Source organism: Hyalella azteca, unplaced genomic scaffold (genome assembly GCF_000764305.2).
Source record: "Hyalella azteca isolate HAZT.00-mixed unplaced genomic scaffold, Hazt_2.0.2 contig5045, whole genome shotgun sequence".
NCBI classification, from domain to species: domain Eukaryota; kingdom Metazoa; phylum Arthropoda; class Malacostraca; order Amphipoda; family Hyalellidae; genus Hyalella; species Hyalella azteca.
The window spans coordinates 88022-107003 of NW_025935250.1; the positions used below are offsets into that span (position 1 = coordinate 88022).

General features: G+C 37.8%; 1 protein-coding gene across 1 annotated transcript; it reads right to left on the reverse strand.

The window, feature by feature from the left end:
• Positions 1-3081: 3081 nt before the first annotated feature.
• Positions 3082-12057, reverse strand: LOC108683234. The gene is made up of 6 exons (XM_018172530.2): positions 11999-12057; positions 9718-9827; positions 6285-6413; positions 5155-5694; positions 4769-4891; positions 3082-3508 (listed from the first exon to the last, which is right to left on the reverse strand). Exons 1-6 carry the CDS (start codon positions 12055-12057, stop codon positions 3168-3170), a joined length of 1302 nt encoding a protein of 433 aa, XP_018028019.1. The 3' UTR covers positions 3082-3167.
• Positions 12058-18982: the final 6925 nt, after the last annotated feature.

Genomic DNA, 18982 nt, shown 5'->3' on the forward strand with positions numbered 1-18982 from the left:
GTGTTTGAATTCAAATTTCCAAAAATTCGTAATTCTATACGTACAATTCGTAATTCCCAACACCGCATTCATATGACGTGCAATTGGGGGAGTGAGGCAGCTGCCGTCGACATGGATTATTCAAATTTTGACTCATGCCACCCGACGCCAGAACCAAAGCCTGAAGTAAAGATTCAATGGCCGATATTTACGAGACATCATTCGGGGTTTTGACAGCCGCGCTTGGATTCGTTACAAAATCCACCCGTCAGGATTTCGATAAATCTTGTCTATTTTTCCACCCAGAAATACGGACGACAAATCGTATGCGTTACGGAATTTATGTTTTGTTAAGCCGATTTGTGTCAGCTGTGAAATCTTTGAAAATGCTTCCGAGAAATTTCAAAGGTTCGTGATTCAAAGTTCTGTCTATTGATTTCACCATCAGAGCAATGAATCGGTTTCAATTATGATATTAAATATTTAAAGAGTCTATAAGCAGATAGTGAAATATATTGATTGTAATCTGAAATTTTTGTATCATAGGTATATGCAAATACTTTTTGTGTACCTCGATTTTGTCCATAATTCAGTTTTGGGAAAGTCCGCGTTAATAAAATATGACGTTTGTAATTCAGCCGAAAAGCTTCCAATTATTTTCCTTGAGCAATTTCCACACTGTATTTATTTTCGGAGAGAAAATTCAATTTGTTTGGAAATTATTTTCAAATGAATTTTGTTATTTTACACCATGGTTTGATCTTCTTGAACTGTGGAAAATTTGTTGAAGAGTTATTGCAGCAATGTTAATACTGAGAAACCATTTTTCTTTTCCTTTTGGTGACACTTGAATTTTTCGGTTGCTCGCTGTCAACAGTCAGATTCATGCACGTGTGCAGAAATTAACATAAAATATCTATTCCTAGGCATCCACATTATTTTTCTAAAGACCATCTCAGTGTTTCCATTAATCGTTGTGATTCATTGTAGATCTTATGTCGATGTTAACATCGAATAACCGTGTAAGAAGTAGTTGGTTAAACTAAAACCTATAGATAATGCTCGCAGTCGTTTAAATTTCAAAGTGATGGACGGCAATTTCTTTCAGGATATAATCAACAAGCGAGCCATTATTTTAATTTGAATTTTCATTCATTAATACGAATTTAAATTGAACAGGTAATCGAATTAATTTTTATGTTGAAATCAATGCCCTCATTATGTTTGGAGCAGCTATCGCAAAGTCTTGCGTACTAAAATAGTGTTAACATCCGAAGCTCATGTGAAGTATTTTTTCTAACGTTTCAAAGAAAAAGAGAATGGAAATAACATCATTGTTCCCAGTTAGGTTGTGACAATTTTAACATAACGTTGAGTTAAGTGTTAAGTAAGATTGTCCATTTACGACCTCTCATTTTCAGCGCTTCAATTAAAACGGCGATTTTAACCTATATTCGTATTCTAAAAGTAGCTGTTTGGTGGACAACTCTGCGCAAATCACTTACCGAGTTGCATTTCATTCTAAGATTAAGTATGAAAAACCTATTTTATAATTAACAGCTTACGGTCTTTAATGCTTGCTGGAAGTCGGCCTTTGAATTCCCAACAATCGCCGGCATTAGTCGGTTGCCGTGGACCACTTAGAATCGCTGTTGTTTGGAGATAAAACGTGGAAAGTTTGAGTCTAGAAAATAAACTTGCTGCAACACAGCACATGGTTGAGGAAGCATCTTATTACGTCTTAAAAAGGCTCATGAGATTCATATAATAGTAGGGGCTTACGAAAATACTTTTGAGATTTTTTCTTTCGTTGAAGGAGGGTTAATTTTCCCCGTTTCCAAACTTTATATTTTAATTAGTATTTTTTTTACAGCAGACACGCTGTCACTTTCGTTTTTTTTATTTATTTTAACATACATACTTTTTATCAGACAAAGTTTCGTTGTTTCATTCATGAACTTTGCTTTCTGTTATAAGACTTATATCTTTAGTGAACCTTTCTTTAGTGGAGGTTGCAAACGAGCCACGTGTGAATAATTCCAGCTCGTAGGATTGTCGGAAGCTCTTAAGTGTTCATGTCTGCCATAAGCACGCGCTGAGTAACACATAAACTGCAGAATAAGAGCAACTTCCTATGGGTACTGGAAATGTTTATAGACTACTTATAAATTTTGACATTATCTTCAGTAATTTAGGAATGAATTGTTTATGATTTTATTGGTAAATAATTTAAATTAAAAGTAAAATGATATTGTGAACTCCATGTTTCTTTATTTGAAGACGACTAAGCTCAAAAACTTGGCTTGATGATTTTTAAGATCAAGGAATAATGTTATGAAAACAGAATGTTTATTATTTCTAATACACAACAAATTCGATTTTTCTCAAGCCAGTAATATTTGTAGCAAGTGAAATATTTTTCAATATCTCTCCTTAGAAAAGAAAGATATTTTTCAAGGTTTGGAAATCGGAGATAAAGTTGTTTATTGAAAGGAAAAAAATTCAAAAGAGTGGCATTTGAATCAAGTCATTGACGAATGAACAGATTTTTTCAATAAAAAATGAAAATTTTCGGATATTCCTGTTGTTTCCCGTTCCGCCGAGGTTCATATGCAAGTCCAGTCTTTTGTTCCGTTCCTGAAGCAGATTTTGATGCGATAACCTTTATGATTTTTAGCTTGCCAGTGGGATAGAGTGCTTCATGTTCAATAATTAATTGCAATATTTCAAGTGACGCAAATGATTATTTTCATTATTTTCATAATAAACGCGCTCGTGTCGTCAATGTTTCAGTAATTTCTTCTGTACAGATATTTGGTTTGTTGATGTGGTCTCGTTTATTTTTACTTGCATAGGCCAGTATAATTCAACAGAACTACCAATTCGATTTATAAAGACTCAAATTAGAATGGAATCAAAAAAAATTATCGACTTGAAGAGGGTGGAGGGCGTTTCTGCATAAATGACAATGATTGTTCGAAATTATTTAAATTCCCTTGCTTGAGCTGTTTTTCGCAGGCATATAATACTGGATTTGCTGGTGATGGTCTCAGTTTGCAGAAAGTTTGGTTCAAAATGAGAACAGGTCGAGTGAATTGAAAATATATTTAGATAATTCATAGATAGTTCCATCGAACAAATAGTTTTGAAATTCAAATGCAATGTTAAATTTTACAAACTTGTTTTTGTCATCTAGGAGCCTTGCACTCATGAGATGCAGAACACATTGTCTGAGCAGGCAGCGATCCTGTTGCGGGATCAACTTTTGAGTCTTTCTCCATCATATCAGTTTTTTGGGGAGCGTTGTGACCTTCACAATACCAAGCAACTTTTTCCATTCTTTCATTTGAGTCTGGCTGAGACGTCGATATCTTTTTTTCACCACTGACGTTGAGAAAAGGAGCCAATTCATTTGACTTGCGTCTCAGAGATGAAAAGTACGGCCGTTTGATATTATCAGGAGTGGAGTCTGAAGTATATGACTGGAGCAGCGGCCATGGAGTCTCGGAGCAGATGGATTCCACGCCATCTGGAACAATGCAGATGAAAGGAAAGGTGATTTATTTCAAGAGTAACATTGAGATCTCAATTTGATTAAGTCTTTCGTGAAACAAAGGTTATTTAGGGCTCAAAATTATCATGTAGTGTATGTAATCACAAACGCTGTTGTAGAAAAGTATTTACTGAAAACATATTTGTATTTATGACGGCAGCATTTACTGTACACACTGTTTATTTCTTAAAAGGTATTTTATGCGATGGGTAGGATTGTTTCAATAAATTTTCCAGTCATGATCCCAAAAAAGAAAAGTTAGAAATTTTTACGCATAGAAAATTTAAATTCCATTTCTTAATAGAATCAGAATAAAAAAACCGATATTTTACATGCTCTGCAATTTTCTACCTAATGCGCGATGGGCTCATCCCATCGCGTAGTATTATCCCATCGCGGGTTTGAAATAGGTTCGTTGACAGAGAAAATTCTGAGTTATTTCTGAAAATAGGTTATTAATTGAGTAGAATATCAGTTAAAGCTTAAAACGGATTCAGACGAGTAAAGCAACAAGGTCAACTTACTGCTTTCAAACAGTGGTATTGAAAAATTTGCAGAAATTAAAATTGCGTAATCACTTTGATTTTCGAATGGTTCCTTTATTTTGTATTCATTACATCGGCGAAATTTCTGACGCTAGGTTTTGTAAGATCAGATGAGATATCCATGAAATGAATAGAAGCTCAACACTGTAACCAAATAATTTTAAATGGATCCCAAGTTAGCGTAACAACTTTTAATGGTGATGTACATATCATGAGTTCATGCGCTGAGAGGAAATAGCTTTGCACTGTACTGTTTTTTTTTCGGAATAAGATATATATTTTTGAAGCAAATGCTTCATCACAGTGAATAATATTGTGGCGAATAAAATCGCTTTAATCTTTTGTTTTATTTGAAAATGCAGCCAAATGGGCGCAGCAATCTTTACTTATATTTGAATAATATGTAAGTGAGCTGTTCTGCAATGAATCTAATAAACAGAAATATGCGTATTGATGAAATAAATGCATCACAAGATATTCTGATGAAATGACGCGGTAACACTTGTCAGTATTCAATTGAATAAGTTGTCAAAATAAATCTCTCTTGTGAATTAGTCGGAAGATTAAATTGAGTTTTTAGTATTTCCAAACTTGCTTTTCCAAAAAAATAATTGCAAGCAAACAATACCGGTGATAGCAGCATTGTTTTATGAAAACTTGGTTCATTTTATTTAACGTTATAACCACTTACTTATAACATCTCGCAGTTCGAATTTTTTGTGCTGGACCTCATCATCGTCTCTATAGCCTCGAGGCGCCATGATCGTTAGAGCGCTCAGTGGCCTTGAATGGCCAGACTTCGTCACGTCCTCGCCTGATGCATGACACAAAAAAGCGGTCACTAGAAAATAGTTACAGCTCAACATTAGTAAAATTTTGTCGTCAGATACATTAATCCTCCTTAATGCTAATCGCGTCAAAATGCACTTTAACTTGAGTTACCATGAGTAAACTATGGTCAATCTCTATACACCATCGACTGCTGACATTTCACGGTAAATATGCCATAGATTTTGCATCAAAATAACACCTATCAGCTTGGTTAAACTGTCTCTTAGAATTCAAAAGAGAACTTACCCGTGAGGTCGGGGCTGGAGCGCCCTAAACAAGGCACGGCGTCGGGGTTGGAGCGCCCTAAGCAAGGCACGGCGTCGGGGTTGGAGCGCCCTAAGCAAGACACGGCGTCGTGCTGGAGCGCGGGCAGCTCGCAGACGCTGGGCGCGAGTGTCGTGTGTGTGGCGGCGCTGGCCGTGTAGCGCACCTCGATGGCGTGGCCGGCTACTGAATTTATTCCTTCACAAGAAAAGGATTCTTTGGATGATGAACTCTTCCTTTGCAGTCCTTCGGAAAGCGCTGCATTTTTCGAAGATTTTGAAAAAAATGTCATGTTTTTCAACGATTCTTTAGAAAATTGCTTATCGCTAGATGGCTCCTCTAAGGAAATACTTTTCTTAGATTCTTTAGAAGGCACTTGGGAGAGGTTGGAGGAGTCTATGATTGTTGAGGTTATGACTTGTTGTTGTTTTTGTTTACTTGCTGTTCCGTCGACTGACGTTGTCTTGAGTTCGAGTTTCCGGCGCCTTAGAAAATAAGTTGACACTGCAATCGCCAGCAAACCTGTAGAAACAGCCAATTCATCCTTAAAAAATATTAACGATAAGCCACAGAAACGAAATAATTGTTAGACGTTGAGTAAATGAATAACTAAGAAAGAAAAATGCCTGAACTACTGCATTGTTGATTCAATTATTTCATAATATTGACAGGGTGTATGTACAAGTGTGTTGATAAGTAAATTAACTGGTGTGTTAACTGACGTTAGCACAACTATAAAGACTGATCCTAGTATCCTGCGATGAGAAGACGCCTCGCCATAAATTTGGGAAGCGCTATAGGAATTGCATTAATGCTATGAATTTCTCCTGGGGAAGCAAGTTTGCTTTCCAGCAATGCAGAGTAGGCCTGATGATCTGGATTAACCTGAGAAGTTACACTGCTACTGGCAAAGTTTTGTTTTTACACAAAACATCCCGAACCTGTGTTACCCTGCTCTTTGTAGAAGAAATGAAGAGAATATTTTGTGCCGGTAAATGATTTTCCGTCATGATAAATGATTTCACTGTAAATTATTACCATACGAAAGTAAACATGAACATGGAACGATTTTAATAAATTTACAAGGTTTCAGGGATCATATTCAGGCTGACCTAAGACAGCAGCGAGGGAGAAGGTGAAGGCCAGCAGGACAGGCAGGCCGCCGAGGGGGAAGGCCAAGGGTCCGGCCTGCTGCTCACAGTTGTGGCCTGCGTAGCCGCTAGTGCAGGAGCAGTGGTAGCCTGTGATACGGGGCGGCAAGTGTTGATGTTGAAGAATGGAAGTGACGTCCACAGTATTAACTCTATTACTTGGTAGGTAATGAGGCATTGATGTTGGTAATGATTTGTAGGTAATGATGCAGACTCATCAATGATGTTGCGCATTGTTGAGTCTGACGTTTTATGTTATTTGATATGATTTATTTGTTTTCCTAATTTTAGAATGAAATCAAACGTGGGGAGTTGAAAATTTTAGGAACATCGAAAGAAGACAAGAAAAATGAGAAAAAGTTATTCGGAGGAGTTTTTTAAGTGAAAACGAATTAAATATTGCATTCATTGATCAGCAGAACCATTTCCATGCACATGAAGACGTGCACTAGCTTAACACAGCTTCTTGGAAAAAAACAGATAATTTGAATCAATGAGGAATAAATATGGACAAATTAAACCAAAGAAGACGATTTCCGTATGCCTAACAGTAACGTTCATCGTCTAACATGATAGGTTTACCTAATATTAAACCTTATACGCGAAATGTAAACTTTTAAAACTCCATTATTAAGTCATATTCGTCCTCAGAGTACAGTTGAGACTGTACCATGATACATAATTGAAGAAAACTCCACTACTGAGGGCGCATATGCACACGGCAGTCATACAAGAGTCTTTCTAAAAAGGCTGTTAAAAGGCTCCAGGTATGATTATTCTTTTGTGGATCACTCTCAGCCAGCCTTACATGGCTGATTGGAATTTACAAAGACGCTATTGCAAGAAGGTATTCAGCTGAAGGTCTATATTCTAACTCCCTCAATTTACCGTGAAACTTGTGAAGAAACATGGTACAATATCTCAAAGGAAATAGTTTCTCTTAGGCTTAACAATTCATGAATTTGTGCCGTGATTCCAGGTTTGAAGTCTATCTTTTCATGAATATACTCATTTAGGCACGTTTAGTGCTTGCAAGGCGGTGTGTCGTTTGGAGAGATGTACTATAGAATTAATGTTTGCATTTCAGTTCTGATGGTAGGAGTTACGCGTGCAGTTCAACAGGTGGAAGCTCATATCCCTTCAACCAAGTCTAGTTTGGCCGCTATAACAGCGTGAATGCAGCGCATGGAGGGATTGTCTTCACTTATGGCATTTTCTTCAGCATGCGGAGAAAATTATGGCTTATCTTAGGAATTTGTGGCTCCTAAATTTGAATACTGACATGCAATCCTCATCGTCCATTCTAAGACACAATTTTTTCATTGAAAAGGAATTCACAGACCATTCGTCGAGTTGCACACAAATTGAAGAATCCGATTCAAAGCGGCTTTTTCTGACATTCTAACAAAGCCACACGATCTTTCTTTAAGGATTTTTGCCTATCGTTTACCTACTAAACCATTATTATTACTTCCAGCACAACGTAAATTGTCACAAATTATTAAATATGATTTTTGGGATCATGTTAAGAATAAGCGCCCCATACGTTACTCGGGTGCGTAATCTTAAAGTTAATTGAATGAAAAATACAAGCAAATTAATTGTATTTAAACATTTTTTACGAATTATCATTCAATGTAGAAAAATACATTGCAAAACGTTAAATCCCAAATGATAAGCTGAACATCTTAGTCAAAGTATTTTGCTGCAATATGATCACATAAAGCTTCAAAAGCATTTCGATAGAAGCTTTTTTGCCACATGAATTCTTGAAAATATGAATATAGAAAGGAATAGATAGGATTAACAAAGTTATTCTACATGGTTTATTCTAGGGAGCGTTTTATCAAGAAGGATATACAAGGGTGCGTTTTCTTAACAAGTTCATACTAGGGTGTTTATTCTTAACAAGATCCGTTTTTTGTTGTCTTTATGGTTGGTGCTTTTGAACAATTTTATTCCAAAAGAGTCTGTTTGTCGAGTCAACGTCAACATGCAACTAGAAAATGAAAATAATACTGCATGATTACAGAATATACAGAAACTTAAAAGATCTATTGCGAGCTGAAGCTACCAAAAAACGAGGCTCATCGACATCAAGTGTGTTAACTCCGGCTCTACGGCAAGCAGCTAAACAACTCTCGACCTTAAGCCGCCGACTAACATGCCATCTACAATCTGGAGGACCCAAGAACCACATGCGGGAAGCTCACAATGAGACCATCACCCGAGCGACATTGGAAGCCTGCACCAGCATAGTTATGCGGTGCCCCGACCCATCGAGACTGATGATAGCTGAGGCTCTCATTATCAAGAGCGAGTCTCCAGCTATCAACCTCCAAACTACAGGATTCGTCCGGACGCTGAAATTATTTTCAGAGTAATTTTAAGTTTATACATTTTGTTGTATTCGCATTATTCATTTTATTGTATCCACTATACCATTCATATGTACTTCAGTCATTTCAAATTCAATTTCTAATGTTGTAAAACCTTCTCCAGCTTCATAATGAAAATTATATTTTCGAAACGTCGCAAACTATTAAAATGTCGTTCGGAAACCTGCTTTTCGATCTCCCGACGCCAGCAAGAAATTTGGTTCGACTCATTGAAAAAACGAACAAGAAGATTGTTAATAAAAAGCATGCTCTGGTCTTCAATCAAACTTGCATAAGAGAAAAGCTTCTGCCTAACTACACCAAGATTACAGAATATAATACAATTTCCCGCAGAAATCTGTGTCTTATTAAAATGAATAGAAATATATAATAACTTTCTCATGATGACCTTACCATTTTCTGAAATTTACTGTGAATCCATTCATTTCTTATGAATAGTTAAGTGATTAGAGTCGATGTTCTAACGGTCATTCATATCATGACAGAAAAGGTTGATTACATAATTAATAATTCAAGTTTAATGGACACCAAAGATTGATTTATTATGAACAAATACAAGATTGTTTAACTTTAGGTCAGGATATCCCATGCAATAACAATTATTCGTCACGAATCGTATTTTTAAACTCAAAAAGCTCCATTTCATCATGCAAATTGAGAATTTTTGACAGTGATAGTCAATTCTATGGTGCAAGTGATATATATCGATCCTTTCGAAACTTGGCATTCATACAAAATTTTCTGTTCGAGATAGTTCGGGAAAGACATATGGTAACCAATGCCGGGTGCGCAGCCTATAGGGCAAAATAGAAAGTTTCAACATTAATTTTCAATCTGGCCTCATGTAGCGTTGAGCCAGAGATGTAATACTCGTTAAATAATACATTTTCATTGTTGAAGCACCAATGCAAGGAATCAACTATTGAAACAAGATAATTAAGCATTCAATCTTAACCTGATCAGTTGAAAAAATCTTTCGGATAAAGTTTCATTACCTGGCACCGAGTTTGAGCACGAGGCGAAGTTGAGGCAAGGCTCGTAGCGACACTCGTCCACATCCAGACAGGAGGAGCCGTCGGGACTAAGCTGGAAGCCCTCGCCGCAGCTGCGGACCAGAGGGCGAAAAAACGCTTTTTAGACCACAAACCGAAGAGAGTGGCATTAGGCGTAATGAGGAGTAAACCTCTTCTGTGATCAAACGAACTCGAGTTCTGCATGAATATATCTGCTATCTGATGGACTGCATTTCTGCGGTTGTTTTCCGCAGCGCGCAAGTAGCGGCATCACTGGACGTGTGGAACATGACTGTGTTCAACTTCTAAGAAAACTCTTCCAGACATCAGTATTAATTCCTTGCTGGATATTCAATTATTACAATATATTTTACTGCATTTGTCACTTCCTATACACCATTACAAATTATAATTTTTATACTATGCTTTAAAGTTAAATACTAAAACATCTCCTTAAGAAATAAAACAGAAAAGTTAGACCAAACATCGGCTACCATGAATTATTCAGGGAGCGCAGGACGGAGGCCTCAATCTTTGCGAGCTACAAATAATGGGAAAAATTGGTGCAATTTTCGAGCGACATTTGTTCGTACCCGAGGAAATGATGCAAATAATTCGTTATTTCCTCAATTTTATTAGGAATAATCTGCGTGCAGCTGTTGTGAGTTGCTGCGTGCAGGAGCAGCAAAGCAAACCGCAATAAGAAGGAAAAAAGTGGAGCTTCTTGTTGCCTAAAGTAATTTAAGGTTGGTTTTTACCATGATCATAAATAACGCAATTTAACCAAAAAGTTGTTGCTTATTATTTTTACACCTCAGTTCCAGTCGACTTCAGTTAAAATTAATTCGATCGAGGACAAAAAATGAATTTCATGCAATGTATTGTTATGCATAAATATTATTGCATAATAATATATTATCATTGTACTGCATATTTTAAAAGCTAAGCATTTGCAGAGCTCATTAGAAAGATTCAGGGGCAATTCTATGTTGGGAAGTCATACATTTTCGAAGTAGACTCGAAAATTTTATCTCCAGGTTCTTGGTTGCTCGTCGTAGCATTTTCTTGTACATGCAAAGTTCTAGTAAGAATCTGCACAGATTGAATGACTGTAGAAAAAATCGCCAGATTTTCCATCTTGCATTCGTTTATGCATGGCGAATTAAAACCCCTTAATAATTCTGCATCGCGTATTTGTTGATACATGTAGACTAAGACTCGTTTATAATTTTATTTCATTCATTAAGTGATGCAAGATATATTAAATTTATGATCCAAAGTGTGACTGAAATCGAGATCCGATTGTGAGGCGGATGAACTTATCTGCATTTCAATGTAATCTTTGTAGCAATGTGAACTTGGGTTAATTATATTTACATCTGAGCCTGAGTTAAGTATATTTACATGTGAGCTTGAGATAACTATATTTACATCTGAGCTCAAGTTAACTTTATTTACATGTGAGCTTGATTTAACTTGAGAATTTTTGAGCTTGAGTTAAGAGAATTTTTTAATGGCAGTACGACCTCTCTTCGTTTTAATCTATGAATCGTATCTTGTACTCCAACTTGTTGCTGGGAATCAATCACGAATCGCCAGTAATAAAAAAATAATCCTTAACATGGAAGCAACAAATAATAAATTTATGATGACTGAACTTAAATGCAGAACGCTGGTGCTAAATTAATGTCATCAGAGTTTTGAGCACTGAGCGCGATGTTAAGCATATCTAGGGCTTTGCGCTAAAAATTTTTGTGATGGATAGATGTCATGTATGAGTAAAAAAAAAAACAATAAATGCGCATCGGTCGCAGAAGAGTAACGATGGTTCATTTCTCTATGCGAGGTGCTGGAGCTGAAAAACTTATAATTATAATCAACATCTGTTGATATTGGCTCTGCAGGGCAATGCAAACTAATTTAGAGTATCTCCTTAATATTTTACCTTAGACTTCTGAATGTTTCAGGTAATGGATTAAAATTATATAAGATTAGTTATATAGCTATTAATTTGATGAAGATTACCTGCTTCAACGCCCAAACTTTTTTCTTCATTATTCAATGTACTGAAAATTTTCGATCATGAATGCAGAATGAATGATATTTATCATGAAGTAATAAAATTCAGAATTTTAAATATTGTTAACATTTAATGTACGGAAAACTTGCATTTATGATTTGAGAACTTCTAGTAGATGTGAAATTATACATTGTTAAATCTTTTAATTATACTGAGCTATGAGCTACCTGTGTAATTTCCTACCTCTCCATTGAGTCGTATATTCCTGAGACATCCTTTGAAGTAGGATTGTTTACCGCCATTATTCTCGTGCAATGCATCACTGGAACTTGCGTCCATGGCTCCGAGTTGCAAAGGCGCGCCTCTTGTGTTGAGTTGTCCAGTCAAATCTTGCGCGTGCACAGCATTTCTGCAGTAGAATTGTTTGGACGGGCCGGGCCCGCGGTCTGCTTCTGTTGTATTTTCAGGGGGCTGTCCTACGCAGTTGTCGATGATCATCTCAACTGTCTGGGGATTATGTACCGATTCATTGTGTAAATTAATGATTTTATAAAAATTATGTATAGCCTAATATAAATCAAATGATTAAACAATTTCAATGTATTAGGAAAGAAAATTTTTGTAAACATTTCCATCAATCACGAAATATTATGCATTGAAAAACGATAATTGAAATGATAAATTACTATAAAAAATTTTTGAATGTGATTCACAGAGAGAGTTCATTTGCTAAGCTTTCAGTGGGAATAGCAGTGCACAGCGTAATTTCCAGATTACAAAACTTTTACTAGCGCTTTTTTTGGAATTCAGAGCGTGTCTCAGAATGATTGTTGCTTTGAAGATGGAACGAGAAAAATACGGTATAGTTGCTGTTATCAAGATGGATCGAAAAAATGGTTCTGTCTTCAAATTGGTCCTGCAATTACAATGGTGGTATTGATATGAATACAGTTAGAGCAATTATAACTAGTAAAACTGATTGCAAACGCCAATGAAAGAATGATTAGAAATGAAAACTTGAATTAATCGAAAACACGTACTTTATTTCGCCAGAAAATGTCCACACGATGCCACCGTAGGTCTGCTAGAGAAGTATTGACGCTCACGTCAACAGCGGCCGAGTTGAGGGACAAACGAAAAAGCGGCTTTCCTTCTGTTAGTTGAAGTACCAGACCCACTCTCCTATTTCCATAGCAGCAATGTCGTGCCACATGCCGTCATGCAGGGTTGACGTGAGGCAGACAGAGGCTAGTTTAGCGTGCTGGCGGTGTAGTGTCAGACATGGGCGGCCTCCTCGCAGTGCCAGCACCAGATGTTCCAGACCTCCAACAGACCTCAGCGCCACCACCAAGCTGTTGCTCTGCCGGGTGCGCAGCCTATAGTGCAAAATAGAATGTTTAATTAATCATTTTAAATCTGGCATCATATGGCGTTGAGCCAGACATCTAATACTGTTGAGCTTTCCGAGTAGTTTTGAAATTTATAGGAAAATTTCGCGAGAGGCTCCATCGGCTTAAAGATAATCATCGAAAAATTAATTGATAGCCTCTTACATGTACCTAATTTCAATTCAAAAGTGCATAGTGAGATTTAGCAGGAAATGCTGCAAATTCGAAATTTGCTGTAAACTATGTAGCGACTGCAAAATCTTCAGTTACTTTGAACCAGTTCCCGAATCAGTTTTATTCGTTGCGTTCATGAACGATCAACCAGAAGCAACTTGAAGCCGCTGGTCCATGCATGTTGATGATTACAAAGTTTCTACATCAATTAATGATACGTCATTAAAAGTTGTACTGCTAGAAGAATTATTGATATAGATTAGTTGACTGGGTTGGTACATGGTCCTGTTGGCAGTGGCTTTAGAAACTAACAAGCGTGCTTCGTCTCGGTAAAAATATTCAACGGCAAGCTTAAGATACGAGAAAACAAAATCTTAACGATACACTGATGCTTGGGGAGTCGACAGTGCACAAATAGGAGTTATGTTGACATGGATGTGTGTTTTTCAAACACATCGGAGCGCAAAGGAACTGAGGACTAGATGAGGATTAAACCTATTAGAGGTAAAAGTTCGAATCATTTTTCATTTAACGTCAGTCGTTCATCGATTTGGCTAAAATACAAAGTTTTTGGCATATCAAAAACAAGCCATAAAAGTCAAGGACGTTTGGAGAATCGTCGACAAATTTGAGACGGCCTAATCTTCAATTAATCTCCAACGTTTTTTTTCCGATAGTTTATAAGATCTTATTCGGTCATTGGCGTTTCGAAAGCGTTTAATGCCTACATAACTAATGATTTAACGCGCCACGGATTCATTTACAGAATTCACTTGTAATATATATGAGGTTGCAAGTGATGAGGTAAATGTGGTAATCATTTCCTATACGTCAATGATTATTCGGCTCACGTTTCTCCGTGTGGCACTCATCGCTCATAAATCGCTGACGCGGCGCAACGCTTGACTTGACTTGCACAGCTGCCAACAAGCTCTTTAGTAATGGTACTAATTTCATATTACAATAAATATTTTATTGCCCAATACTAGTTCCTTCGTTTGGTTCAGTTTTTATATTTTATGTCAACACTCATGATTTTATAACTGTCCGGTGACAGCCGAGTAAGACCGCGAACCAAAATTGTTGTCTTTGTCTTCACTATTTGAGCCGGAGTCAACGGAGGGGCGCGTATTGGGACGTACCGTAAAGTTATGGACGAGGTTTGTTCGGGCAGCTGGAAGAGGAGAGCAATCTGAAGGAAACTGTTCGCTGAAAAGCTCGTGGGCACAGTTTTGGTGGAGCAGTCGTGGCCTGACCAACCAAGTTTACACTCGCACGTTTCATCGCCAGGAGATCCTTCGCAGCTGCCGACAAAACAAAACGCATGTGTTGAAATTATACGCTAGGGTAAGTTCCTTGAGGTGGTCGTTGCATCTCAGCATTGATTAGACAAATAAATTCATCGACGTATTGCAAATAAAACTCATTTAGTGGCCTGGACTAGCAAAGGTGATAAAAAACGTCATCATCAATACTCAATGAGGCTTTACATTGCAACGCTACATGTTGTAAAATAAAGTAAAGAAGAACGTCGCATGCTGATCATACCGTTTAATTTTTAATTGATTTAGTATGACATTTAATGCAACGTTTAATTTAATTGCATAATGTTTAATTTAATTGATTTAGTATGACATTTAATGAATCAATGACATTTAATGCAACGTGAAAAATTATACTTTATTGTATGAAAACCTATTGATCACTATGCGTGCATAGTGATCAATGCATCAATCTGTGCGGTACACAATGAATAGCACACAAGATGCTCACAAAGGCTAGTATATTTGATGCAAATAAAGATTTTCCCTTAATAAACTGAGCATCTGATAATGATATTGTCCCTTAAGCGTCTAGCTGAAGGTATAAGTCGCCTTTCAAAGAATTTCATGTGAAAATCTCCCTATAAATATGGCGATGCTATTGCGCTCTCAGACACGTTCGGAACATGTCTTAGATTGGCTCGGCAGCAACTAACAAAGAAATTGCGTCTCACCCTTCAGTGCTCGACGTGCTTAACTGGGATGTAGCAGTGATTTTTATCTGCCCCACAAAACATTTTTTTCGGCACTATGGCTGGCAAACCAGTTGAGATATCGCAAGAAAAGTTATCTGCTTGTTCGGTAGTGCTTCATGAGTTATTTTGGATGTTTATTAGTGCATACTGGCAGTTTTAATTATTCTTGCATTATATTTTTTTAATACGCCTTATATGTACAATCGAGCTCACGAACCCTACGTGCGAAACGCGCCACATATGTCCTGTCGAGCGTATGACACTGTAATGCAGCTCCAGAACATAACTATTTGTTTGATAGTCGGTAATTCCTCGTAGTCATAACTCTGGTAATATAATATTCCCTGTTGATTTTAATATGGTCGCGGGTTCACTTCATAATTTCGTTTGCAAATTACAATGCTTCGTTGAAATATTAACTGAAGTAAACAAACTGGAACTGATTAGGTTTTTGAAACTAATCAATCTTACATAATTGCTTGCTATGTTAGCGGTGAGAGTTAGCTGAACGTATTGACGTATTTCTTGTTCTATAGAATCGTTTACTGGAGTCCAATTAAATTGTTTCACTCAAGCAGAATGCGTCAAAGCAAACTAGAGCGACACATCACTACTGCCCCTCCTATACATAGGGACTGAAAATACAATTGATTTGATGATGACAGTGTTCTTGATCAAAACTCTTTAGTCTGTTAGAGACTGTTACCCATGAGAAGAAAGTCATCGAGACATTGAGAATGAACCGATACTGTAGTTCAGTCCTCTGTATTTAAATTTTTTTAAAGAACCCACTAAATATTTCCCATAAGGATGTACTTTATTTTTAAGGATGTACTTTCCCACAAGGATGTACTATCAGCAAAAGACATTTTTCGATAAAAATCAAAAGCCATGTACGTGACAGTTCGTGCGCACGATTCAAGCGCTAAAGGTCGTGCGCTATTGGCATACATTTGACAAAGTCTTACGTAACAGTCCTACACTGCAGGGAAGATAGTGCCCAGCAGTCCTACACTGCAGGGAAGGTCATACCCAACAGTCCTACACTGCAGGGAAGATAGTGCCCAGCAGTCCTACACTGCAGGGAAAGTCGTACCCAACAGTCCTACACTGCAGGGAAGATAGTGCCCAACAGTCCTACACTGCAGGGAAGGTTGTGCCCAACAGTCCTACACTGCAAGGAAGGTCGTGCCCAACAGTCCTACACTGCAGGGAAGGTTGTGCCCAACAGTCCTACACTGCAGGGAAGGTTGTGCCCAACAGTCCTCCACTGCAAGGAAGGTTGTACCCAACAGTCCTACACTGCAGGGAAGGTCGTGCCCGGCAGTCCTACACTGCATGCCGAGAGTGCGTAGCAGTCCTACACTGCCTACCGGGGAGTGCGTAGCAGTCCTACACTGCATGCCGGGAGTGCGTAGCAGTCCTACACTGCATGCCGGGGAGTGCGTAGCAGTCCTACACTGCAGACCAGAGTGAACGTAACAGTCCTACACTGCAGTCCAGAGTGAACGTAACAGTCTTACACTGCAGTCCAGAGTGAACGTAGCCACGTAACTCCTCTTCGTGTACTCAACTCCTCAACCGATGATATTATGAGTTGATATGAAGAAAAATAATGAATCAAGATTCGACATAGAAATCTAAAGTAGACAGCTAGAATAAAGCATTGTTGTTTATAATATATTGCGGGTTCTAGCGGAATTTACTCACAGAAGCTTCAGTTTCAGTAAACCTTGAGAAGCTCATGGAGATGACATGGTCGCTGCTCTGCGACATTTCAGTTGAAATCAGATTGCTGCACCGAGACACACTATCAGTGTTCTACGTAACGGTGTTCTACTTACTCATTTACTCTGTTGTAGATGATATAATTTATAAATGGGCATCAGGCGCACTGTTATATATCAGGCGCACTGTTATAAATGGGCATCAGGCGCACTTTATGCCATAGGTAAAAACTAAAGAAGCAACTGCAGCGAAGGTATTTAACATCCTAATTATTCGCAAGCTTTGTAAGTTTGTAAATTTCTATGATTTCCAGAGTTCAGTGAAATAAATCACATCGTGTAGGGCTCATTTCTTGTCTACAGCTGTTCTGGAAGAAGCGTTGATGGTTTCTCTGTACTAATTGCTGTCATAAACATTTACTGTTTAGTTTGGAAAACAAGTGGCAGTCGATTATGTGATAGCAGAAAAAGTTGAAACTATTTAAGTAAATTTAATTTGTGTTAATGCTAAACTCTCGACAGCACAATAAATTCAGCGTAACGCTAAATAATTTTTTGCTTGCCTCTGCGATATTGCGCTCTGAGATTCACATGGAAGCGTTATCGCGATTTTAAAAAAATTCGTTATTGGGGTCACACTCATAGATGCTAATATATAGAATAAAATTATCTATTTATCATTAATTTTCATTTGAGGAGATTGATCAGAGTTGAGCCCTATCTATGTTAAGGTTATTTTGCAACTGCAATTATGTACCTAAACTGAAGTATTATATACTTTACTGTTCATCCTGTAATTATTGTAAATTAAACTAAAGTTATTGTGAATCTACCAGTTGGATAAAGAACGTTAAGATGGGGGTCCTACACTATTAAATTCATTATACTTTTCTTTCCTATTTAGTTTAATTAAAAATGACTTAACTTAATCTTTCCGTAAAGAAACGTTCCAGGAGATGGGGTTTTCATGAACCAATTCCCTTCACCAATTCCGCAATAATTCTGTTCGATATCTCAACCAATCCATTGCATTGTGATCTGAATCCAGTTGAAAACATATGGATAATATTCCTTTCCGGCAGCATGCGTTCAAATTCTGAGGACCTAAATTCTGGACCATTATCACTCGGTATCCGGTTGGGTAGCTTCACCATAGCCGGAAAATTAGATTAGTCATAGCAGCACATGCGGTCGTTGCCTTCTTATCTTTCAGGGGTACAGCGTAAAGGAACTTCGACAAATGGTCTACACATGCCAAAATTGCGACATGGCCAGACGTTGATTTTCTTTAGCATGATATAAATTGCAACCAAATCATATATGGAGAATTAGCAATTATTTTAACAATTATTTAACAGTAGGAGGTGTCTTCAATTGGGATGAAACTTTAACTAATTGGCAATGCTTGCACGTACGAGCAATATCACGAACTATTTTCTTCATTAATGGGTGATAAAATTTATCCAAAACTAAGTTTAACAATTTATGCTTGCCAATATACTGCGCTCCTCACCACGATGGTCAAGTGGCTAGCGATGCGTCTTGGTAGTCGCTAGCCCAGGGTTCGATCCCAAGCACCTCCTGAGACGCGGTAGACACAACTGTATCCTGCACATCTACTGCGCCCCTGAGACGCGGTAGACACGACCGTATCCTGCACATCTACTGCGCTCCTGAGACGCGGTAGACACGACCGTATCCTGCACATCTACTGCGCTCCTGAGACGCGGTAGATACGACCATATCCTGCACATCTACTGCGCTCCTGAGACGCGGTAGACATAACTGTATCCTGCACATCTACTGCGCTTCCAACACTCAAAAGAATGAGTGAGACTTGGTCCAAAAAGCGATGCAATTCTTGGCCATGATTTAATTGGTCTTCCTGACCCAGTGCGGCCCTGCGATGTGGTGTATTGGT